This window comes from Geotrypetes seraphini, chromosome 4, assembly GCF_902459505.1.
Source record: "Geotrypetes seraphini chromosome 4, aGeoSer1.1, whole genome shotgun sequence".
Classification (NCBI taxonomy): domain Eukaryota; kingdom Metazoa; phylum Chordata; class Amphibia; order Gymnophiona; family Dermophiidae; genus Geotrypetes; species Geotrypetes seraphini.
The window spans coordinates 64,426,529-64,452,686 of NC_047087.1; the positions used below are offsets into that span (position 1 = coordinate 64,426,529).

Below are 26,158 nucleotides of genomic sequence, written 5' to 3' on the forward strand. Positions count from 1 at the left end.
ATAGAAACATATTGCATCCAGCAATATCTCTGTGTAGGCTGTACACTATATCTTGTCTGTATTTCACAGTAGTTCATAGTTCAACTTTATTTGATATACAGTCCATTAATACTTACCGTATTTTTCGCTCCATAAGACGCACCCTAGATTTAGAGGAGGAAAACAAGAACAAAACCATTCTGAATCAAATTCTCCCTGCCAGGCTCTGCACCCAACCCTACACTCCTTGCCAGGCTCTGTACCCTGTCCTCCCTCCCTGCCAGGTTCTGTACCCTGTCCCCTCCTCTGATGGTCTAGTGGTAGGCCGGGACAGAGCACAGGGCAGGCCGGGACAGGGCAGACAGACTTAGTGGCCTAGTGACAGGCAGGCAGGCAGGTCCCATACTCCCCACGTGCCTCCTAATACCTTAAATCATCCCCCCATCCCCGCCATGTACCCCCCTGTACCTTAAATCATCCCCCATACCCTCCACATACTCCCAGTACCTTAAATCATTCCCATACCCCCATACCCTTTTAAATACCCCCCCCGGTACCTTTTAAATCATACCCCCTTGTGCCTTTTCTTTTTTTTTTTTAAACCCTGTACCTTTTAAAATTCTTCCTTCCCTCCTTCAACGGCTTCGCACAAGTCAGGGGTGTGGAGGTCAGGCACGAGCTTTTCGCGTTCCCTCCTGGCCCTGTGATGTTTTCTGAATGGCAGCCTGAAGTTCTCACGAGTCCCATGAGAACTGCTGCCAGCTATTCAGAAAGCGACACAGGCCCAAGCGGGAGCGCAGAAAGCTTGGTCCTGACCTCCGTGCTCCTGACTCGTGTGCCTGCTGCCACGTCAGAGGGAAGGCTTCCTGCTCAGCCGTGGGATGTGCGTAGGCACCACCGCCCGTGGCTTTGTGCAGAAAAGCAACTTTGGCAGGAAGGAAGAGGAAGCCGACCAGAAGGTAAACACCCGCCGGAGGAAGGTGCGTACATGAGGCACAGGATGGAGGGAGAGGAGCGCATTGGGACTTGGGAGGGAAGGAGCACAAACTTCAGACAAATGATAGAAGGAAGGAGGGATGGGGCATGATCTTGTGACAGAAAGGAGGGAGGGAAGCATAAGCCATAGGATGGAATAATGGAGGGAGTGAGGGAAAAAGATGCTGAGGTGAGGTAGGGAATAGAAAGGGAGAATTGGGTGTCTGAGAGTGGGAAATAGAGATGGTGCACATAGGGAGATGAAGAAATATGAGAATTGTTAGGCATACGGAGGTAGAGAGAATTATTGGACATGGTGGTGGGAGAGGCTTGATGTAGAGGCATGGGGAAGAGAGAGATTAGAGGGAGTAATGTTGGATGTGGTGATGGAGGGGGAACGGTGGGATGAATGGAAAGGGATGCAAGAAGGGCCTCAAGGTGAAGAAGGTGGGAAGAATATTAGGATCAGAGTTACATATAAATTCAACTTAAGAATGTTTTTATAAAATGGAACCCATTCTTAACCTGGGGGCTGCCTAAATTATGTACAATTCTGGAGACTGCACCTTCAAAAAGATATAAAAAGAGTGGAGTTGGTCCAGAGGAAGGCTATTAAAATGGTATGTGGTCTTCATAAGGTGTATGGGTTTAGACTTAAAGATCTCAATATATATACTTTGGAGGAAAGGTGGGGAGAGGGGAGATATGATAAAATACGTTTAAATACCTATGTGCATGAGTTGAGTCTCTTTCATTTGAAAGGAAGCTCTAGAATGAGAGGGCATAGGATGAAATTAAGAGGTGATAATCTAAGGAAATACTTTTTTACAGAAAGGTGGTAGATGCATGGAATAGTCTGGAAGAGGTGGTGGAGCCAGAGACTGTGTCTGAATTCAAACACGTGGAATATCTTAGAGAGAGGAAGATATAATGGTTACTACAGATGGGCAGACTGGATGGACCGTTTAGCCTTTATCTGCCATCATGTTTCTATGCATTCCAATGATAGTCTCTTAGGAGGAGGGAGGGGTGGGCAAGGTGAAAGACAAATAAGACTGGATGGGTGAAAGGACAGAGTTATGGATAGATGATAGAAAGGTAACAAAGCAGTAAAATTTTATGGTTTGTAATGCGATAGAAAACCAAGGTTTTTGAATCATGTCTGGTGGGTGTCAAAATATTTTTAACATTTTTATTTCGAAGGTCTTGCGTTCCTTGACTGTCTTAAAATTTCATTTAGGCATTCTCATCATAAAATCATTGAAGCAGTGTTTTGTTTTTGAAGTATTGTCCCATACAGGTGAAATCCTGGTCGGTATTGCAATTTTTCATATGATATCTGTTTAAATTAATCCTAGTTTATCCCAGGACAAGCAGGCAGGTATTCTCACATATGGGTGATGTCATCCGACGGATGTGAGAATAGCTGCCTGCTGTCCCTGGATAACACACCTGTTACGGTAAGTAACTGTGCTTTTTAGCATCTGGCTTGTTTCTCCAGTGCAGCATACTTTCTTTACACTTTTTGCATTGAAATGATATATACCACATTAGATGATGTGCATGTGAAGGATTCCCTTATGCTGAATGCTTTTCCCATTTGAGTGACTGTTCGGACCTATGAAATGTGTTGACATAGTTTGCAACTTGGTATAGTGTAGGAACATGTGGTGTTCTCTTCCTTGTGAGTTTATGTTGGGAGTGTGTTTTTGTGGCTGTCGGAAGGCCAGCATAGGTACAGCTGGGAATATTCCTTTCAGTAATTCATCCTCCTGGAATAGTGACTATAGATATTTTATTTTTTTCTATTTTTCCAGTTCTGGGTTGTATGTCACCACCAGGGGGATTCTTTCTGTGGTTTTCTTATCTGAGTACTACAATAGATTTTTTTCTGGGAATATCGAGGGAGGAAGTAATATTCTTGGAGATAATTTTGGAGTTGTCTCTTTTTTATTTAAAAGATTCAGTTAGGATATTGAGGTGTTTACCTCTGTCTCTTGGGTCAGAGCAGATACAGTGGTATTGTGTGTGGCTTGTCTGTATAATGTATTTGTTTTTTGTATGTGAGGTGAAAGCTGGAGTTGTATAGGTAGCTGTGTTGTCTATAGGTTTCCTGTACAGTATATCAATGTTTGTATATAGCCATTATTGATGGAAACTGTGGTGTCAAGAAAGTTGACTTTTTTGGAGGACTAGTCAATTTTGAATTTAATTGTAGGATGATGTGTATTAAAATAATTATAATATTGTTTGAGTCTCTTCTCTCTCAGTGAAAACCATAAAATGAGACTGAGAGGAGACATGATACAGACATATAAAATCATGAAAGGCATAGAGAGGGTGGAGAGGGACAGATTCTTCAGACTAGCAGGGACAACAAAAACAAGAGGTCACTCGAAAAAACTGAGAGGGGACGGATTCAAAACGAATGCAAGGAAGTTTTTCTTCACTCAGAGGGTGGTGGACACCTGGAACACGCTTCCAAAGGAGGTAATAGGACAGAGTACAATACTGGGTTTCAAAAAGGGACTGGATGACTTCCTGGAAGCGAAGGGGATTGCAGGGTTTAGATAGAAGGTTACTCTACAGGACAAAAGCGAAAAGCGTATGTGAGTTTTAGGGTAGGAGCACTATCAGGTCCTAGACCTGAGGGGCCGCCGCGTGAGCGGACTGCCGGGCACGATGGACCTCCGGTCTGACCCGACAGAGGCAAGTCTTATGTTTTTATGTTCTTATGTATTTTGGGGGTTTGGTCTGATATTTATCCAGAAATGTCTCTTCCAGTTCTGCCATGAAAAGTTGTTCATATTATGGTGCCATCCTGGTGCCTGTAGCAGTGCCCATGATTTGCATATAGATATCATTTTTCATTTTTAAAATATTTTTAATGAAATTTTAACATAAGAAATGTACATGAGTAAATTAAAAACCAAGGAAATTTTACAATTAAAATGTTACTTACATTCAAATCATAGATGCAATGAAAACTAAAGGCATCTATGCTATTTTTTTTTTTTTTTTAATTTTATTTATTCATTTTTGCATTCTTACAACAAGTGAATTATACATATTATAATCAATTATTACATGACATTTGTAATTACAAACTAATCATCTTTTCATATGTAATAAATCCCTCCCCTTTTTTCAGTTCCTATTTCCATATAATATTCATTCCCCATCCCACCCCTATATATCTACTACCAATGTGCTATGAAATCTGATCATTAGAATAACTAGTCAATGGTTCTCAAATTTTCTTGAAATTATGAAGATTCCCTTGTTGTAACGCTAATACCTTTTCCATTTTATATATATGACAGACAGAGTTCCACCAAAATGTATAATTTAATTTGGTATAATTCTTCCAATTTTGAGTAATTTGTTGCATGGCGACCCCTGTCAATATTAATAATAATTTGTTATTATTTGCAGAAATCGGACTCTGAGTTCTCATTGCTGTACCAAATAATAAAGTATCATATGAGAGTCCTACATGATTCTCTAATAATTTATTAATTTGAGGCCAAATTAATTTCCAAAAGGCATTTACACAGGGACAAAAAAAAATTAAATGATCTAACGTCCCAACTTCTGTTCTACAATGCCAGCATCTATTGGATCTAGTGCTATCTATCTTTTGTAAGCGCGTAGGAGTCCATAAAACTCTATGTAACAAAAACATCCATGTTTGACTCATAGATGCTGACCTTGTAGACCTTAATCTCCAGGACCAAAATCGTGGCCATTGAGACGCAGAAATTGTCTGTCCAATCTCAATACTCCAAATATCCCTACGTCCAGTTTTCTTTTTTTTATTTAAAAATCCATATAACAATTTATACCATTTTGCGGCTTGGTGTCCCAAAAAATCTGCCTGGAAACAAAGAACCTGCAAACTATATTGAGTATTAAGATCTTTCCATTCAGGGAACCCTGCCTGAATAGCCTGCTTCAGTTGCATCCATTTAAAATATTGTGTTTTATTTAAACCAAATTTATGTTGCAATTGTGAAAAACTAAGCAGTGATCCTTCTGAAATAACATCATTCAATGTCCGTATACCTGCAATTATCCATTGTTTCCAGACGATCTTTAATCCGCCAATCTTGATCCTGGAGTTTACCCAAATAGATTGATTTAGTGATTTAGCAATTGGCTCTGGTGATAGATTACTAATATATCTTAAGGTCTTCCAAGTATCCAGTAAAATTCTGTTAACTTTGTATTTTCTAGGCAATTTTATACTAAGTAAATGTAATGGGAACAGGAGCCGCCATTCTAAATATAACCAATCCGGTACATTCTCCATGAGATCTGGGAGGATCCAATACATGCCCTGTCTTAGAATATAGGCTTGATGGTACCTATAAAAATTTGGAAAATTTACCCCTCCCTCCACAATTGGTCTTTGTAATAATACTAAAGCAATTCTGGATCTTTTCCCAAACCAAACGAATTTTGTAAGAACATTGTTTAACTTTTTATAAAATGACCCCTGAAAAAAATGGTATCATACTCATTTGATAACAAACCACAGGCAATATCTTCATTTTAATTGTTTGAACTCTTCCCCACCAAGAGAGATGTAAAGGATTCCATTGCTCGCACATTTCTGTTATTTTCCTTAATAAAAGTTTTTCATTTTCTTTGACTGTGTCTTCAATTGTATTTTTGATAATAATTCCTAAGTATTTTAAACCTTCATTTTTCCAGATAAATGAATATGAATCAAATAATCCTTTGGTACAATGAACATTAATTGGAAGAACTTCCGATTTACTCCAGTTAATTTTATATCCAGAAAATTTTCCAAATTTCTCTAGAAGATTAAGTAAACATGGAACAGTATTCCCCGGTTCTCTTAAATATAGTAAAATATCATCTGCATATACAGAAAGTTTAAATTCCCAGTTAGAGTATGGGATTCCCTTTATCTCCTTAGTTTGATTAATTGCAATTAATAAGGGTTCCAGAACAACATCAAAAAGTAAGGGGGACAAAGGACATCCTTGTCTAACTCCCCTTCGCAAGTTAAATCTATCTGATAAATTATTATTAATATATAATCTTGCACCAGGAGAGCTATACAATGTCTGAATCATTTTAATAAAACCGGGACCTATACCAAACCATTCTAAAGCTAGATACATGAAACTCCATTCCACTCTATCAAAAACTTTTTCTGCATCTAAAGACACTATAAAAGCTGGATCATTAATATTTTTTGCTAAATTTAAAGAGTGAAATGCTAGTCTAGTATTATTTGATGAATGTCTTTTAGTAATAAATCCTGTTTGGTATACATCAATAATAAAAGGAAGAGCTTTTGCCAATCTTAATGCTAATACTTTAGCAATCAATTTATTATCTACATTTAATAAAGAGATAGGCCTGTAATTTGAAACCAAAGTAGGATCCTTGTTTGATTTTGGCAAGACAATAATTACAGAATCAGCCATAGTACCTGATATATTCCCATTATTTATTTGGTACTGATACAAATTTAATAGATATGATAAAATAATATTTTGAAATGACCTCCCCCAATGACAAAATCAAGGACACCACTATCCAACTGAAAGGAAGGCACTTCCCCCTTGAAAACACCGTAAAAATCCTGGGTGTTACACTGGACAGACATTTATCCTTAGAATCTCACACCGACCTCAGCGTCAGGAAATGCTTCGCGGTACTCTGGAAACTCCAAACCATTAAAAAATACTTCAATGATTCCTCGTTCCGCCTTCTAGTGCAATCTGCCATTCTCAGCATTCTAGACTACTGTAATATTATTTACTTAAGCTCCACGAAGAAAACGACCAGGAGACTAAAAGTGATCCAAAACACAACCGTCCGCCTCATCTATGGCCTAAAGAAATGGGAACATATCACCCCTTTCTACCACCAACTTCACTGGCTACCTTTCGAATCCAGAGTACTCTTCAAATTCGCATGCTTCTGCTACAAATCGGTAAATGGCCTCTCGCCAAGAGACATCAATCCCCTCTTTAACCTTTACTGCACCAACAAGAAATCCCGCAGAATTCAACTGTTCGCCTACCCCTCGCTTAAGCTCTGTCACCTTAAAAGATTCCTAGACAAAACCTTCGCCTTCCAAGCAGCCAAGATGAACCCATGGATCGCCCAAATGATTCTCGAGGCTCCCACTTACCTCGACTTCAGAAAAACACTCAAAACTTACCTATTCAACAAACAAGCCCCCTAACGCCCCCTCTCCGGAATTACCTGGCCACACGCCCGCCCCTTTCCCCCTTTATTGATCGCTGTCTTCCAGCTCACTTACCCTCCTCCTTCTTCATCAGCCAAGTTCGGCTAAAGTTGTTGCAAATCCAATAAATCGTGGTAAATTGGCCCGTTCGGCCCTGCCCCCCCTTTATTGACCGCTTTCCTCCTTCTCTACTTCCCACTTCCGCTTCTTCAGCCATGTTCGGCTGAAGGTGTTGTAAATCCAATACATTGTTTGTAAATCCAATACATTGTTTGTAAATCGGCATGTCAATGCGGATCCTAATGTAATTGTTGTGAACCGCCTAGAACTCGATGTGCATGGTGGTATATAAGAATAAAATTATTATTATTATTATTATAAAATTCAACCGTATAACCATCACCACCCGGAGCGGATCCAACTCTAAGAGACTTCAATGCTGATTCTATTTTTTTTAAAGATATAGGATCTTCTAAACTTCTTTTTATATGATCCGGAACATTTGGTCCAATAAATGAATTTAAGAAATTTAATCCATCTTGTTCTTTATTTTCATAAGATTCAGAAGAATATAAATCTTTATAAAAATCAAGAAACTGTATTAAAATATCCTTAGTGTTAGTGTGTGTATTGCCTTGTGTATCTTTAATTGCAATAATCTTAGATTGCCTTTTTTTTTGCTTTAAGAAAATTTGCTAATAATCTTCCAGCTTTGTTTGAATTACCATAGTACTGAACTTGCCTATAGAACATATCTTTCCTCACAAATTGAGAAGAAATCTCATTATATTTAGCTTTTACTTTTAATAACTTTTGTAATGTATTATGTTCCCATTTCTCAATTAATTTATTTTCTAATACTTTAATTTGTTTTTCCAAATCAACAAATTGTTTTTTAAGTTGCTTTTTAATAAATGCTGAATATGAAATAATATTTCCTCTCATTGTTGCTTTAAAAGCGTCCCACAAAATCTCAGCATTTATATTATCCGAATTATTAATTTGAAAAAATTCATTCATCTTTAATTTAAGATCTTCCAGGAAGTTCGCATCCGCAAGTAAAGCATTATCAAATCTCCAAATTGAATTTAAATGTACTATATCATCATTCTGAAAGTCAATCCACACACCAGCATGGTCTGAAATTACGATGGGATCAATAACTGCTTTCATCACACGCTGCGCTATATTATTAGACACAAATATATAATCAATTCGTGAAAAAGATTTGTGGACCTGAGAACAAAAAGAAAATTCCTGATCATTAAAATGAAGAATACGCCATATATCAACTAAATCACAAGATTGAACCAAATTATCTAAACCTAACGATTTCATAATTCTGCTTGGTCTCTTATCCAAAATCGGATCCATTACAGCATTGAAATCTCCTGCTACGACTAAATTAGAAGCAGCCAGTGGTAATAGTAATTGTTGAATTTGTTTGAAAAACTCCATTTGATTCGAATTAGGAGCATATAAATTAAATAAATCCAGGGTTGTATTTCCCAGAACCATTTTGATATGCACCCATCTTCCTAAAGGATCAAAATTTATTAATTTAAAATCAGCATTACACTTCCTATTTACCAGAACAGCAACCCCAGCTTTTTTCCCTATAGCAGGTGCAAATAAACATTTAGAAATCCAGCCCCCAGATAACTTCTTAGATTCAATCTCAGAAAGATGCGTCTCTTGAATGAAATATATGTCCGCATTCTGTTTCTTTAGAAACACTAACATTTTCTTCCTCTTAATAGGATGATTTAAACTATTGACATTAATAGAATAAATTTTTATATCCATCTATTTTATGATTAAACTTTGACATATAGTTCTATGATAATATACATGATCAGACCTCAGCACATTTTTAAGATATATTTCCTTTCTCAGCCCCTCTCCCCTTTCCCAATTCCCCCAACCCTTCCCCCCCCCCAGAAAATAAAATTATATTGAAACAATTCAACTTTTACACTTCTTCCAATTTCATTTCTCATAAATACATTAATCATCTGATCCCCCCTCCCTCCCTCTACTTTCCCTCCCCACCCCCCCACAAACATTGTCTGACCTGGAACACACATTGGTATAGCAGATCCTAAATCCCCTCCCCCAGGCAACTAATATCACTCCATATTAATTTAACATATCCCAAAAATTCATCTATTTTTTTTCCAATATATTTAAATACTTAATTACTTAATTTATATATATTCAATCATTCAATTAATATATATTGATATTGATATTAATAAATTCATTTTAACATTCTTACATAAAATTCTCCAAATAGAATTCAATATAAATATATACTTGAATAAAATAGAAATATTCATATAAACTAATTAGTATCCTAAAATTCTTTACCTCATTATTAATTCTCCCTTCTTTAAAAATCCCAATTCCCTACACTTATCCCTTTATTTAATCAATTCTTGTAGATACTATTTGATATGAATGATATGCTATTTAATTAAAATACGTATAAAGTCATTTATACAAAAACATAATTCATATGAGTGCTGTACTTGAAGAATTGCAGGAAGAGATTATATCCTGAGCCAATTTAATTGCTCAGTTTGTAATAGACCTTGATTGTAACTGGACACTAGGGCCTTCTTTTACGAAACTGCGATAGCAGTTTCTAGCGCAGGGAGCCACACTGAATGGCCCACGCTGCTCCCGACGTACATTGAGTTCCTATAAGCGTTGGGAGCAGCGCGGGCCATTTATCTTGACTCCCCGCGCTAGAAACTGCTATCACAGTTTCTTAAAAGAGGGGATAAACTTTTTTTGTTATAAGGAATTAGCAATTTTTGGTCAAAAATAAGTGAGTTTCCTGATATTTAGAATTACACAAGAAAGGATGAAAAGGAGCTCAGACAAATACACGCAGGATGTCAGCGCGCCGGATTAAAAGTTAAATTTAAAGCGCTCTGAGTGGGGGGGGGTGGGGGTGTTGACGTTGCCGTTGGTGGTGGTTAGGGGGATCCCCCACTTAGAGAGGAAACTGTAATTTTTCCCTAAAACAGTGAAAAATTACACTTTCCTCTGTAAGGGGGGGTGTTTCCCCCCTGAACCCCCAACGGCAACACCAGCACTTCTAAGTAAACTGAGAGATTCCCACACACACCCTCAGAGCACTTTAAATTTAACTTTTAATCTTGTGCGCTGATGTCCTGCGCACATTTGTTACACTACATTAGTGACTTCTGTTCCGCCTGTACCTTGCAGTTCTAGGCGGATTACAAAAGAGCTAACTGGACATTTTCAGGATAGTTACAATTTTTTGTTACAAGTGAGATAAGAAAGCTGGATATTTCCAGGATAAATTGTGAATTAGATAACAAATAAGATAAGTTGACATTTCTAGGCAATATTACAAATAGGATAACAGTTGGGAAAGCTGAACATTTCCAGGAGCTTTACATTTTAGGGGACTGTAATCTTGGTTGATATTTAGAAGAGGAAAAGATTACCAGAGAAGTGGAGGCTTTGAGAGGGGATTTTACCAGGGAGGAGAGGAATGAGGGTGAGAGTTAAGGTGTCTGGACAAATTTCTTGAATAGCAAGGTTTTGATCTCTCTTCGAAATGTTTTGAGGTCGCTCGTTGTTGTCAGCAGGTTGGAAATAGAGTGGTCGAGTTTTGCTGCTTGCGTCGCAAGTAGGTTGTCAAACATCTTCTTGCGCTGTGTACCTTTGAGTGGAGGATAGGTAAATGGAGTCAGAGTTCTTCTTTGTCTAGTAGTTAGGGTCTGATTTAGGCAGTTGTAAGGTAGGGGGGGGGGCAGAGCCATTTAATGATTTGAATAATAGGCAGTAAAATTTGAATTGAATTCATGCCTGTATTGTTAACCAGTGTGAGTCTAGGTAAGCAGTGGTGATGTGGTCATATTTTCTCAGTGAGTAGATTAATCTGAGAGCGGTGTTTTGTCTAAATTCCTTTGTCCTCACACAATTGTCCCGCACGCTTTCATCTATGTACCTTCTGGGGATTTGCAGCTGATTCTTCCAAGATTCCATTGTCAGGTTCAGAAGACTTGAATATCCAGTAAATAACTGTAGTCATGATTTCATCTTTTTTTTTTTTTTTACTTTTGTTTTGTGTTTCTTACATTTGGTTACATTTTGGTTGGATACATTTGGGACTCCTTTTACAAAAACGCGCTAAGGCCTTAACGCGCGGAATAGTGCGCGCTAGCTGCTACGTCTCCTTTTGAGCAGGCGGTAGATTTTAGGCTAGCGCACCACGCGTGCTAATCCGGTGCATGTGCTAAAACCGCTAGCGCGGCTTTGTAAAAGGAGCCCTTGGTTACATTTGGTTGGCTAAACTCTTGAATGCATAATTTTAATACAATATAATCTCATTATAATGGACTCGTCCCGGCCGAGCGCCATTATAAACATACAGAAAATCATTGGATATAGCACTTAGATTATTGATGAGAGTTTACTTGCTGGGACACAAAGGTGTACTGATTGATAATCCACCACAAAAACGAGTACTTTCCTTTTTCAAACTGATTTATTGTACAATGGGTATGACATGCTCTGCACGTGTTATGTTTCTCGTATTACTTCTAGGTCTTCAAGCCGATGGCTGATGTGGCTGTGAAGATTGTCGAAAAAAATGGTTTTAGTGATAAAATTAAAATCATTAACAAACACTCTACAGAGGTTACAGTGGGGCCAGGTGAGAATAAAATAATGTATTTAAATTTTGTAATTCTCCATTGAATCAGATTAGGACACAGCTTCCAAAACTGTCCTGGAGACCCTGCAGCTACTTGGATTTTCAAGTCATCCAGATCGGTATTCATTTATCATTTATTCAGTAGTGATGACAGGATTCTGTTGCTTCCCATTAGTCACAAATCTGCAGAAGGGTGTCACTTTAAAATATTAAACTCCTCCCCTTCTACAATGGAAAATAGGTCTGGGTCTGTTTCCCTGGGAGCTGCTCCCCTGCTGATTTATCAGAGGCTTGAACGCAGGCTGTGGGGTCCCTGTGTAACAACCCTTTGGGTATCAGGGAGCGGCTGCAAAGTTTCTCCCTCCACCCCCCCACAGCATGTCACGTAGACTTTCAGGGGTGGGAGTCTGTGGTTGAGGTCTGCTCAGATGGCAGCTAGAAGATCTCCATCGGTGGACTTGTGTTGGCTATCTCTGAGGCAGAAATCCTTTTCCTGCAGGCAGGCTGTTTACATGTTGACAAGATACCAGAAGTCACAGGGGAAGGGGAGAGTGTCTGAAAAATTCTGTTTCAAAGGCTTCTGGAGTTAGGATTAGGCTCTCCCACCTCCAAAATCCTCTTTTCATTATTATTTTGGTTTTCAACTAAAATCCAATGGGCCGTTTTTGGTTTGAATTTTCTGGCAGTGGCCATCTTGGGTTTTTGGGAATATTTTTTCAAAGTTCTTTTTTATGCCTCAAAACCCCTTGTTTTGCCTAGGGATCATCTGTAATGGATGCCCCAAGTCAGTCTAGCCCCAATTTCTGCGTTTATTGTGCAGATTTACTGGCTGAGGAACGGTCGTGTTCCACGTGGTGTGGGAGGAAGGGGCGGGAGCTTCAGGTTCAGCCTCTAATTGGTCCTCTAATGCTTTAGAACCCAAAAAAGCCTGGAAAGCTCAGTATTCAGGGAAGAGATCTTGCTCAGAAACAATGAAAAACAAGGGAGTGAAACACAAGTACATGGTGGCGGAGGTGACCCTAATTCCTCAGTCTTGGGTCTTGCAGGGGTCCTCAGGGTCTCTGGTGCAAGGCTTTTTCCAATTTTTGACAACCTTTATATGGAAAGCTTACTTAACAGGCCCAGGAAGTGCTGTGCTGCCTGCGAGTGAGTCAGCTCCGCCTCAGGGGGATTCATTTCCCAAACAGGCTTCTCTACCTCATACCACGCCAGCTCCTACTGTCAGTGACCCTTCAGAACAGACCTGGGATGATTTGAAAGTCTCTTTCCATGCCCTTATTATCACATGGCTCCTCTGTGGATGATTTGGGGTCCATAGGTCATGAATCAGGCTATGAATCAGGCTATGAATCACGGTGATGATCCTTCAGTGCATTGCTTTTTCAAATTGGCTTCCATTTCACATTTCATTTCTGACACCCTCTGCGTTGAAGCTAGATACCCAGTAGCCCTCCACCTCTCAGTGCTCTGTTATGAGTGGCACTAATGACTTTTTTTCCTACTCATCCAGACATCATCTCCTTAGTCACTGAACAATGGGAGCCACCTGAAGGCTCTCTAAGGGTGGCCAAAGCTATGTCTAGGCTCTATCCTATGGCTCTGGACTTCAAACAGCTGTTTGTGTAGCCAAAAGAGGATTCCGTAGTAGTGCAAGTGACTAAGCACACCTTCCTTCGTAGTGAGGAAGGAGTGATGCTGAAGGATGCACAAGACCATAAGGTGGACATGGTCCTTTAAAGATAGTTTGAAGCCCTGGCTTTGCGTATCACAATTGCAGCAGCTGTCTCCTTTGTGACACAGGCCTGTCATACCAGATTGCAGACTAGTCCCTTAGAGCTGGAGGATGCCTGTCCCCACATGATTAAGGAGGGAGTGGATTATGTGGCTGAAAGTGTATATTTAAATATTATTGATTTTTCACACATCCGAGTTGTTTTTGCTGATGCTCCTTATGACATCTTCAGAATCCTGAGTAAAGTTTCAGCTTACTCCATTTCTGCCCACCAAATGCTCTCGGGCAGGCGACTCAGCCTCCAAGGTCACCATCGGCAGATTACCCTTCAAGGGGCAGATACTTTTAGGCAAAGAGCTGGATGACTTCATGGCCAATGTGGAGAATTTCCATCCCAAATACCTCCCGAATAGAAGGGCCCGTCATTCTGCCAGGGCGACAGAGGCAGTTTTTGTACCTTTAGGAAATTCTGCTAGTTTTCCTCTAGTCACTCTTCTCAGAGATCCTTTCAGGGGTCCAGACAGATATTTGGCAGTTACAGGTAGCAGCAACCCATGATTTCTATGGCTCGGCCTCCAAGTAGCGACAATGATGTAGCCACCCCTCCTCATGGGGTGGGTGACTATTGGCTTTCCGGAGGGAATGGGAACAGATATCATCTAACTGTTGGATTCTGGACATTATTCAGGAGGGGCACCAGATCAAGTTTTCTCAGCCCCCTCCAGATCTATTCCTTGACTCTTCAGCCGGCCGGAGAAGAAGGCCATATACGTCATTGTGCCCAAGAAAGGCACAGAAGATTGAGGACCTATCTTAGATCTAAAGTCCATAAAGGAGGCTCTGAGAGTACCCCATTTCCGCATGGAGTCAGTTTGCTCAGTCATCATAGTGGTTGCTTCGGGGGAATTCCTAGCCTCTCTGGATTTAATGGAGGCATATCTTCACATTCCCATCTTTCTGGATCACAGAAAATATCTATAATTCCATGATCCTCAGTGGAATTTCCAGTTTATGGCGCTACCTTTCGGATTGACAACGGCTCTGTGAATCTTTACCAAGGTGATGGTGGTGGCTCATCTACACAGAATGGGCATACAGGTTCACCCTTACCTGGACGATTGACTAATCAGAGCCCTATCACAATGGGAAGGTGAGCACGCTGTTCAGCAGGTGGTAGATCTTCTCCAGAGATTTGACTGGATATTCAACTTCTGGAAAGTCAGCTACAGCCGACTCGGTGCCTAGAATATCTGGGTGTCTTCTTCGACACAGTGCAAGGCTGTGTTTTTCTTCCTGAGCCATGCAAACAGACGCTCAGGGAGCAGATCACAGAAATCTTAGCTTTACTGAACCCCACGACCTGGCATTACCTTGAAGTGCTGGCCTTGATGGCAGCCTCCCTGGAAGTTGTTCCCTGGGCGAGAGTGCATATGCGTCCATTCCAGAACTCTGTTCTTTCAAGGTAGTCCCCACAAAGGCACTATCTGCAGATGCATCTCCCCTGGTCATGGGGAGGTAAGGTACAGCTTACATTGGTGGCTCCAGGGGGATGCATTATGGAGAGGAGTCTCATTATTTTTTGAGGAGGACACTCGGATTGTGATCCCCGCTGTACAGACTGTTCCTGTTATGGAACCTCAATGTAGTTCTGAAGAGCCTATCTCTGGCTGTGTATGAGACTGCCACATATGTCCCTCTTAGAGATCTTACGATTAAGACCATGTTTTTGGAGAGTGTGGCGCAGTGGTTAAAAGCTACAGCCTCAGCCCCTTGAGGTTGTGGATTCAAATCCACGCTGCTCCTTGTGACTCTGGGCAAGTTACTTAATCCCCCCATTGCCCCAGGTACATTAGATAGATTGTGAGCCCTCCAGGACAGACAGGGAAAAATGCTTGAATACCTGAATAAATTCATGGAAAACTGTTCTGAGCTCACCTGGGAGAATGGTATAGAAAACTGAATAAATAAATAAATAAAGGTGTATCTCAGAGTTACAGGTCCTTTCCTATAGAGAATCCTTCCTTTGGTTTACAGGTGTTTCTCTGCGGATGGTACCTTCTTTTCTACTGAAGGTGGTTTCTGCCTTCCATATCAATTAAAAGATTTGTTTCTGTATCGCTTGGTAGACCGGTATAGTCCTTATGAATGGGTTATAGTCCTCACTGCTACCAGCAGGTAGAGACTGAGCACAGACTTGTATATCAGGCTAGCTTCCTCCCTAGCAATCCAGTCAGTCTCGGTCTCTATAGCAGGTGGTAAGGCTAGATCAGCTCCCCTCTTAATACTGTTGGAACTTTGTCTTTGGACTCCTGGGTTCCCCTTTTTGTGCTGGATAGAGCTTGGATGGGTTCTGTTTGGGGATCCGCCTGACCTCGGGGGTGTTAAACCCGGCGTATCTCATGCTGGGTCCCTCTTCCCACCTTCCTCCACCTCCCCATATTTTTGTAGAGGTGCCTCAGCAGGCGGCCTGGCCCCCTGACCCCCTGGTTGGTCAGCCCTCCAGCTATGAGAGCCATGGAGTCTGTTCTGCAAAAAAAAATAAAAAATCCTGCCTTTTTACTGTTTTTTTCTCATCTAACCGGCACTTTTCTTTCAGCTAGGGCGGTTTTCAGCACAATGAGCATTTTTAAAGGGAAAAAATGCTCATTGTGCTCCAGACATGAGGTACTCGAGGCCGGTCTGTGCAAGCGTTGTGCAGGCCAGAGCAGTGGGTAGCTTCGTCGACAGCGGATGCTGGCAGCCATGGCACCCTGCCGCATGTACCTCGCGAGTCAGCTTAGGATCACGGGGAAGCCAGGGCTTCCCCCGACGCCCAAGCGGAGGGTTCCCCAGCCGCCGATGGTCAGGGAGAAAAGGATTCCCATGCTGCCGGAACGGCTGGGGATTCCCTTTTGCGTCGGTCGGTTCCTCCGCCTCCGTCAGGAAAGTCCCAGGTTTTTCAGATGCGGCAGGCCACAGGAGCTCTGATTTTGGTGGTTTCAGGTCTAATTTCGGCAGGAACCTCCTCCTTCATCTCAGTTACCTCAGGTGACCTTCCCCCTGTTCTGGAAATACAGGGGCAAGGTATGACAGGGTCCCCTGCTGGGGAAGTGAATCCCTTTGGGCCGCCGGGGATCTTTCCCCCTGAATTTATGTTAGCACTTTGTAAAGCTTATGTGCTGGCACTCTGGGGGTCTTGGGGGGGTGCCTTCGACTTCTTCCCGGTGCGACCCCACACAGTGGTGGTTTTGCCCCCCCTCTACTCCTCTCTCATCCAAACACCCGAGGGTCTTTTGGGATGAGGATTTTTGCCCAGAGGAGCAAGATGTTATTGATGAGGACCTGGACCCTTGGGGAGATTTCCAGGATCCTCTAGGGGGGTCGGATTCCACCAGCGAGAGGTTCGAGCACCCCCTAGCTGGCGAAGATGCGTCTGTGGTGAGCATTTTTCAGTGGGAAGAGCTTCATGAGTTAATTCTTCAGGTCTCCTCGGTTATACACTTTGAGGACACCGTGTCAGAGTCCCCGCATACAATGGACCCCTTGCTTAAAGGGATCCGCTCTGCTTCCCACTCTTTTCCTATGCATCAGGATATTCAGGATATTATGCTCGCTCAGTGGCAGGTGCCGGAAGCTCCCTTTCGTTTTGTGCGCTCCATGGCCCACCAGTATCCCATTCCTGAAGGGGATACAGGGGATTAGGGACTCTTTGAAGTCGTCTGTAATGGACACGGTGGTCTCGGCCATCTCTAAAAGGCATACCGTGCCTTGAAGGACCCGGAGGAGCATAAGTTGGAGTCCCTCCTTAAATAAAATTTTGATGTGACAGCTCTAGCAGTCCAAGCAGCGATGTGTGGCGGGCTGGTGGCTTGGGCATGTTTTCGCTGGGCCGAACATGTCCTTGACTGTAAAACTGAGGATTGGGAATTGCTCAAGCGCGAGGTAGCAAAGATTGAATTGGGTGCTTCTTATCTTTCAGATGCTATGTATTACCTCTTGCGAGCTTCTGCCGAGTCGTTGGTGTTTGCAGTGGCAGCTCACCGTACCTTGTGGCTTCGTGCTTGGTCTTTCTTGTTTGGTGAGGACCTGGACAGGTTGGTTCAGACTCTCACTGATTCTAAAGTGCCTCGCTTGCCTGAGGATAGGCCTAGGCTGCTGGCTCAGAGTGGTGCTGCTCATGGGCATGGGCTTGATTTCCGCCCTGGTCAAGGGGCTGCCTCTTTTCAATCTCCTGGGCTCTCTAGAGGCAGGTTCTTTCAGTGCATGCAGTCCTTTCATGGGGCCTGCCTGGGTGCGGTTAGCACCCTCGCTGGGTCCCCTGCTGCCTGTTTTGCCCAATGACTCCTTGCCTGTGCCTGGCTTGGTTCTGGTGGGCGCCCGGCTGAGGGATTTTTATCCAAAGTGGGCAGACATCACTTCCGATCAGTGGGTTCTCGAGGTGATTCGGGATGGCTATGCTTGGAGTTCGCCCGTCCCTTGCCAGATCAGTTTCTCGCTTCTCCCTCGCAGGTGGCGTGGAAGCAGCAGGCCTTTCGCCAGACCCTTCAAATATTATTGGATCTCCACGTGATGGTTCCAGTTCTCCCGCTGGAGTGGAGCACAGTTTGGTACTCGATTTAGTTTGTGGTGCCAAAGAAAGAAGGGACCTTTCGGTCCATCCTGGATTTGAAGGAGGTCAACCGGGCTCTTCACATGCCTTCCTTCCGCATGGAAACTCTGCGGTCTGTAATTCTGGCGGTTCAGCAGGGGAGTTTCTGACCTCTCTAGATCTGACCGAGGCCTACTTATACGTTCCTACTTGGGTCTCCCATCATCGCTTCCTGCGCTTTGCGATCTTGGGGCAACATTGTCAGTTCTGTGCATTTCCCTTTGGTCTGTCCATGGCTCCATGGATGTTCACCAAGGTGATGGTGATGGTCGTCGTAGCGGCGTTACAAAAAGAGGGCATGCTAGTTCATCCCTACCTGGACGACTGGTTGATTCGAGCGAAGTCGTTCCAGGAGAGCACCCGGGTCACGGCTTGGGTGGTGGAGTTTCTGCAGTCGCTGCGATGGGTAGTCAACCTTGCCAAGAGCCGGCTGTCTCCATCTCAGCGCCTGGATTATCTTGGGGAAGGTCTTCCTTGGGGAGGCCCGGGTAAACAAATTTCAATCTCAGATTCTCCTGCTTATGGCGTCCCGGTGTCCTCGGGCGCAGGATTTCCTCCAAGTTTTGGGGTCGATGGTGGCCTGCCTTGATGTCATGAGGTGGTCGCGGGCCCTCATGCGTCCTCTTCAGTATGCTCTTCTTCAGAGGTGGTTGCCTAAGAAGTACAGTCTAGATCACCCTGTTCCGCTTCTGGGCTTAGCTCGGGGCAGTCTTTGTTAGTGGCTCCAGACCTCTCAAGGGGCGAGTCTGCATCAGCCGCAGTAGACGGTGCTACTCATGGATGCCAGTCTTCTCTGTTGGAGAGCTCAGTGTCTAGGTCACTCAGCTCAGGGCACTTGGTTGATTTGAGAGTGCTGTGGATGTAGCAGCTCATTCTGATGCATCTTTTTTGGACCTTGGTGTTGAGGGGTAGGCTCTTCTTTACCTCCCTATATGCTACCATTGCTTTGGTATGTCACCTAGCATATGGAATCCAGAAGGGATGTAACCAAATGGAAGATTGTTTATACCTTCAATAATCTTCTTTCCGTTAGTCCCTGTAGGATTCCATACACTCAGTTGTTTGGAATAGCCTGCTTCTTTCTGCCTTGATGATTCTCCTTACAGGGACTTAACTGGATATGTTTGCTAGCTCTCAGGCTAAAGAGGTGTGGAGCAAGTGCTCAAAAAAGTTTGTAGATTTCTGCAACTCCCAGATTGCAGGTTAGGATTGAACACTTAGCGTATGGAATCCTACAGTGACTAACAGAAAGAAGATTATTGAAGGTACAAACCTAATCTTCCAATATACCACATCTAGCACGTTCCTTCTATCCAATTCTCTGGTCATCCAATCAAAGAAATTGATCATATTTGTCTGACAAGACCTACCTCTATTGAATCCATGTTGCCTCCAGTCCTGTAATCCACTTCATTCCAGAAACTTCAGTATTCTCTATTTTAAAAGTGTTTCCATTAATTTGCTTACCACAGAAGTCAGACTTTTTTCTTCCTTACTTCCACTTTTGTGTAGAGCAGGGGTCTCAAAGTCCCTCCTTGAGGGCCGCAATCCAGTTGGGTTTTCAGGATTTCCCCAATAAATATGCATGAGATCTATGTGTATGCATGTTCTCAATGCATATTCATTGGGGAAATCCTGAAAACCTGACTGGATTGTGGCCTTCAAAGAGGGACTTTGAGATCCCTGGTGTAGAGGGACCACAAACCGCCCTTCTGCAGTCCTTCCAACTCTAGAGAAGCATCGAAAGGTCAGCGGAGCCATCAGAACTTCCCTAAGTTCCTTCAGCATCTTCGGATGTACACCATCCAATCCTATTGCTTTGCCTACCTTTAATTTAGCTAGCTCCTCATGAACACAACCCTCTGAAAATCAATCAGGATCTACCACTCTTCTATCCCTATTTGTCGTTTGTCTTCTATAATCTATCTCCTGGCGCTTCAGCTGTGAACACAGAACAGAAATATTTGATAAGCAATTCAGCCTTTTCTTTATCAGCTTCTACATATTTCTCCTTCACCTTTGAGTCTCACAATGCCACTTTTGCACTTCTTTCTACCATGATATATCTAAAAAAGTCTTGTCTCCTCGTTTTACTGTCAGCTATTTTTTCTTCCATTTATATCTTTGGTTTCCTGACTACTCAACTAGCCTCTCTTAACTTCTCCAAATATTTTTGTCTGTCTTCCTCTTTCTGCAGTCTTTTGTAGTTTATGAAAGCTAACCTCCTTATTCCTTACCTTCTCAGCTACTACTTCGAGTGCTGGTGATGGTGACCAATTGGTTAGATTTACATGAGAGTGTAAATAGAGGTTTCTTTTACAATGGTTTTGTGAGCAGACCAGAGCTGTATTGTGTGCTTTTAACCACAAGGTGTCCCTTCTCCTCTTGGCTTCATGGGGAGATGGGTTCAGAGCTAACCTTTGATTCAATTATCTGCTTCTGCTTTGAAGACAGAGTGAAGCCATAAAACATAAAGCTAGGATTTTTGTTGTTGTTTTTAATAAAGATTTTATTTTGATTAAAAAAAAAAGCAGTCATGAGAGAAATGATAGCATGGTTATAAAATCAATATATACTGTATTTTTCGCTCTATAAGACGCATCTGACCATAAGACATACCTGCGTGTAAAGGAGGCAAAAACAAGAAAAAAAATTGGTTCAGCATTGTTTTTTTCTTGGTTTTTCCTCCTGTACACGTAGGTGCATCTGGTGGTAGGCAGCCCGCAGCTCCCCCCCCTCCCCCCCCCCGGTACCTTTTTTAAGTGCCGGCGGTCCTACGCCTCCGAGTCCTCTTCTCTTGCGGGCCTCTGCGATCTCCCATCTTGCATGTCTGTCATGGACTCTGTCTCCTGTGGGTTCATGTTCAATGCTGTGCATGTGCGAGTAGTAGCAGCAGTTGAGAGATGAAGTCAGCCTAGGGGGAGCCACGGCCACCGAGTCTTCTCAGCCTTGACCAGGCCTGATTGTGCTGCTCAGAGTCCTGCCGCTTCCCCGGTGCAAACAGGCGGCAAGTCCGGAGCGGAGCCTGCAAGGCAAACAAGGCACCGCGGAAAACACGTATTGTGCCACTTCATCTCCGTAGTGCCCGCGTGCTTACTAACATACCCCCTACATCTGCCCTCTGCCAATTGGAAGGCGGGTCACCATCGCGGCCCTGCCGCTGAGAAGGAAGGGGTGAAGACGGGCTCTGGACTACCGGCAATTAAAGAAAGGCGTTGCGGGGGGAGGGAGTTAGTTGCTCCATACAGAGCGCTGGATTGCCGGCAACTAAAGAAAGGTGCAGGGGAGGGGTTAAAAAAGGTATGGGGGAGTATTCGCTCCATAAGACGCACCCTTATTTCCACCCACTTTTGGGAGAAAAAAAGTGTGTCTTATGGAGCGAAAAATATGGTACATTCTTAAACATAATATGCTCTCACTTGAGTTATAAAGATCAGAAAGGGTTGTTTTTATTGAAGCCTTTTTTCTGTTATGTGACTATGGGAATGAGGGAGAAGGCTTTGTAAATTGGGTCATAAAGGAACATAAAGGTATTATCACACAAAATTTACGTGTATAGTATATTAACTAGTAGAATGGTTGGGGCTTTTCTCCAGATAATAATAATTTTTCTGGATAATGAAATGGTTTGAGGGATCCATTTTATTCTTGATAATGAATCTCTAAATAAGACACTTCCCTGTAACACTTTTTATTCCCTCAGTTTCCAGTTTCTGTTTTTTTCTGTCTTTTCTTAATTTTCTTTCTGGGTCTTCAGTCTATCTGCTTTTTCTCTCCACTTCCTCTCCTACATCCATCTCTGACTTTAACCTTTTCAGTTTTCCTCCATTTATTTTTCTGCATCTCTTATCTGCTTCTATTTACAGCTTTCCAACTCCATCATCCTATTATTCTCTTTTTGCTAACTATTCCCTCTCTCCCCCCTTCCAGCATCTTCTCTTTCTCTCTCTTCCCCCTATATTTTCACTCTTCTAACTAGATATACTGTCTTGCCCCCTCTGTCCAGCATATCCTCTCCCTTCTTTTCTTCAACACCTCATCTCTCTTCCTCTACCTCTATCCATGATCTCTCCCCATCACCCTTTCTTTCCCTTTGCCACTTCCAGTACTACCTACTTGGGGCTCTGGCTGTGGGAAACGGAGTCGTGGGTCCAGGGCAGGCCCTTAATGTGAGGCAGGCAGCTGATTCCTCCCGGCGGTAGTCGCAGCGATTGTCCATGCTGTTTGCTGGGCACTGGGAGGAGGGGGGAGTGAGGAGTCAGCAGTGGCATGCATATGGATTGCGCTGAGCCCTGCCTTCGGTCCCGGTCCCGCTAAACCGGCTGGCAATAAAGAAGCCAGATGCTGCAGGGGCCTTCCCTCTTGCCAAGTCACTATAGGCTCTGCCGGTCTTGATCCGACTCCTCAAAATCAGGCATCTACAGAGGGAGAAGCCTAAAGCCCTGATTGGCTCAGGCACCTAAGGCCCCTCCCAAGGGGCCTTAGATATCCCAGCCAATGAGGGCCTTGGACTCCCCTACACCTGTGCATCACATGATGCACTGAGGAGAAGGCCCACTATTTTGAATCGGTGGGCCTTGAAGGTGGAGGGACCTTGCTTCCCTCCCGCTTCCAACTGCAGATAAAGGTAACAGGGGAGGGGGTTAGGGGGAATATCCAGTGGCAGAAGGGAGTGGACACCCTCCTGTCAATTTTTTATTGCGTACGGAGGGGGGGGAGTTAAGGGTCGGCATGGCAGGAGGGAATGGGTATCCCTCCTGCCGTTTTCACTGCCACAGGGGAGAGGTTGGTTCCCAGTGCTGGTTTGTCAGGGAGGGCTGTCATCGGCGGGGGGAGGGTATACTTTTTTATTTTTGTGGCAAATATTGTGCATGTGGGAATTGAACCCAGTTTCCCTGGTTCTCAGGCAATTGCACTAACCTTTAGGCTACTCTTTCACGTACCATCAATCCTTTAACACTGGAAGACATGCAGCTCTGTGTACACAAACACATAAGAGACAGAGTTTAACAATCTATTCAAGACAGACAAATAGCACAGATAAGGATTAGGAAAGTAAAGTTATTATGAAAAAAAATTAAAACAGTATGGGTATTGAAGAGGTGAGTAAGGTGTTAAGAATTAAAAGTAGTCTCAAAAAATGTGCTTTGATCCTGGATTTGAACAGGGTTAGAAGTGGAAAGTTTGGCATGTACGGAACTGATGGGCCAATGCTCATAACCCAACACTGGCATTAGTGTGCCGCCGCCCAATGCTCTAATAGTTTCAGTGTGGAAATTTAAATACATAAGAACATAAGAATTGCTGCTGCTGGTTCAGACCAGTGGTCCATCCTGCCCAGCAGTCCGCTCACGCGGCGACCCTCAGGTGAAAGACCAGTGCTCTAAATGAGTCCAGCCTCACCTACGTAAGTTCCAGTTTAGCAGGAACTTGTCCAACTTTGTCTTGAAACCCTGGAGGGTTTTTTCCCCCCTATAACAGGCTCCGGAAGAGCGTTCCAGTTTTCTACCACTCTCTGGGTGAAGAAGAATTTCTTTACGTTTGTACGGAATCTGTCCCCTTTCAACTTTAGAGAGTGTCCTCTCGTTCTCCCTACCTTGGAAAGGGTGAACAGTCTGTCATTTAATACCCCGCAGCAATGCTTTAAAAAAAAAAAAAAAGTTCTTGGGTATGTTTATTGTTAGAAAAAATAAAGCCAAATCCAGGGCTGCATTAGAAGGGCTTTCCTTACCATGTTGTGCCCCCCCCCCCCCTCCAACCTTTAAAAAAAAAAACCCTCGTAATCTGGTGGACTCCTCCTGATTCCTTCACAAAAATCCCCAGTGGTCTAGTGGATCCCTCGCAGGCCAACTCCTCAGAAAAGAATAGCCTGGTGGCCCAGCTTGGCCTAAGCTAAGCCCAGCCTCAACTTCTTAGTTACCAATAGCCCTAGTAGTCTTGTGGAATCTCACCACCACCCCACCACACACCTTTGATAGGAGGTAGGAAGAATACCACCTCCCTTCTGCTTCTGGGCTTGCCCTCTAAGATGACAGCACTCCACCACTGACTGGTGCACCAGGCAGGGACAGGGTGCCACCATTTTGGAGAGGAAGGGCCCAGAGGCAGAAGGGAGAAGGTGTTCCTCCTGCGTCCTACCCAAGCTAAGTAGTGGGGTAAGGTTGGGATTCTACTAGTGCAGATAGAGTGATGATGTGAACTTGATGGGACTTAGCTAAGTTTAATTTTTACCTTAACTGTTTGCTTTTTAGCAACGTTATGAACTGCACTTTTCTTATTATTATTATCACTTTGATTGTGTTCTGAATTTTTCTCTGGGGGGTTTAAAAACGCCTCTTAGTCTTTTTGCTCCTGTTTTGAATTCACATTCAGGGTTTTATTATTTGTATTTAATTTAAAAAAAACTACCAGGAACATTATGATGTATGTGGCTGTGTTCACTTAGACCTCACAGGTCTGGTGCTAGTCACCTATGGACACTTGCCCGAGGCCAAACAAAATCGAAGGGTTGACAGCCCTTATTGAGGTTCCTTTACATTTATATTTATAGTTCCTTGGACGGGTGTGGATTTCTAAAAGGTAGCTTAAAGCTTTTTGCCAAATTTTCTTGGTATATTTTGTTTTTTCTTGGTAAAGTTTTTTTTTTAAGCCAATCATGCCATGATTTTAATGCAACTAACTGCACCTTATTCATAAATTTTGCTCAACAATCATTTGTCAATAACCATATATCGAACTTGTTCCCTTTTTGAGACAGGTCATAAAGATTGCCAGCTAGATCCTCAGATGCACCACTCCACGTTCAATTCAATTTCATAACGTTAAGCTTAATGTGCATTGTCTTCACCGGATCCAATTTTATAAATACATTTAATACTCTATGTTTAACTTTATAAATATATAATTATATAAATTTAATTTTTTAAATTTTAACCTATCTTTTTAGTTCGTGGTCTCTCTTTCTTAGGGACTTCCTTTTGCCAACATGTTTCGCTGAAGAGAGCTTTTTCAAGGCCGGGTCCCTAATAGTTAAACGCCATCCATCTAGACCACACTTCTCAATGAATCAAGATTTTAATGATTGTAATGCAGCATAAATTTGCGTGCTCATTATTCTGAGCTTGTCACACTGATTTTTATGTACAGGGTTCTCAGTAGAGGGAACTCTTACTATGAATATTTTTGGTTTCCCCCTGTCAAAGCAACTAAAAGCTGTGAACAAAGAGTTTCTATAGTGAAAATAATTGGTTTATATAAATTAGACTGATTATCTGATAATGTAATTTTATCTGCTGAATTATTTGTTTCAGATGGGGACATCAAGAGTCGTGCTAACATCTTGGTAACAGAGTTGTTTGATACCGAGCTGATTGGAGAAGGGGCTTTGCCAAGCTATGAACATGCTCACAAATATCTTATGCAGGTATGTGGATATGTACTGATAATATGATTGCATTAAAGTAGACTAAGTGCACGTGTTATATACATAAACTCAGTGTACCTTGTTTGCCCTACAGCGGCCATGCACATTCATGTTCCTGGCTTTCATGATCTCATACCTGGACTACTTTAGTCTGATATACTTAGGGATGCCCTAGAGCAGTGTTTTTCAACCTTTTTTGGGCAAAGGCACACTTGTTTCATGAAAAAAATCACGAGGCACACCACCATTAGAAAATGTTAAAAAATTTAACTCTCTGCCTATATTGACTATATATAAAGTAATTCTCTTGAATAGGAATCAAATAAACACAAAGAAAGTATTTTATAATTACTTTATTACGAAATAAAAATTATAAAATACTTTATTCAGTGCGAAACCTGGGCCTGTTTGGCTGAACACAAAGCTGATATTCTGGCTGGAATCGAAGAAAGACACACACGTAGCTCTTCGTCAACAGCTCTCAGTCTCTCTCT

At 42.6% G+C, this 26,158-nt stretch overlaps 1 protein-coding gene across 6 annotated transcripts in view; it reads left to right on the forward strand.

Annotated features, from left to right (window-relative positions):
- The window catches only part of PRMT7 (protein arginine methyltransferase 7), a 169,236-nt gene that overhangs the window by 19,085 nt on the left and 123,993 nt on the right, over positions 1-26,158 (forward strand). For all 6 annotated transcript variants that reach the window (XM_033941581.1, XM_033941580.1, XM_033941579.1 and 3 more), the window contains exons 5-6: positions 11,774-11,882; positions 25,552-25,664. In XM_033941581.1, coding sequence (XP_033797472.1) covers positions 11,774-11,882; positions 25,552-25,664 — 222 coding nt within the window. The remainder of the gene's footprint in view (positions 1-11,773; positions 11,883-25,551; positions 25,665-26,158) is intronic.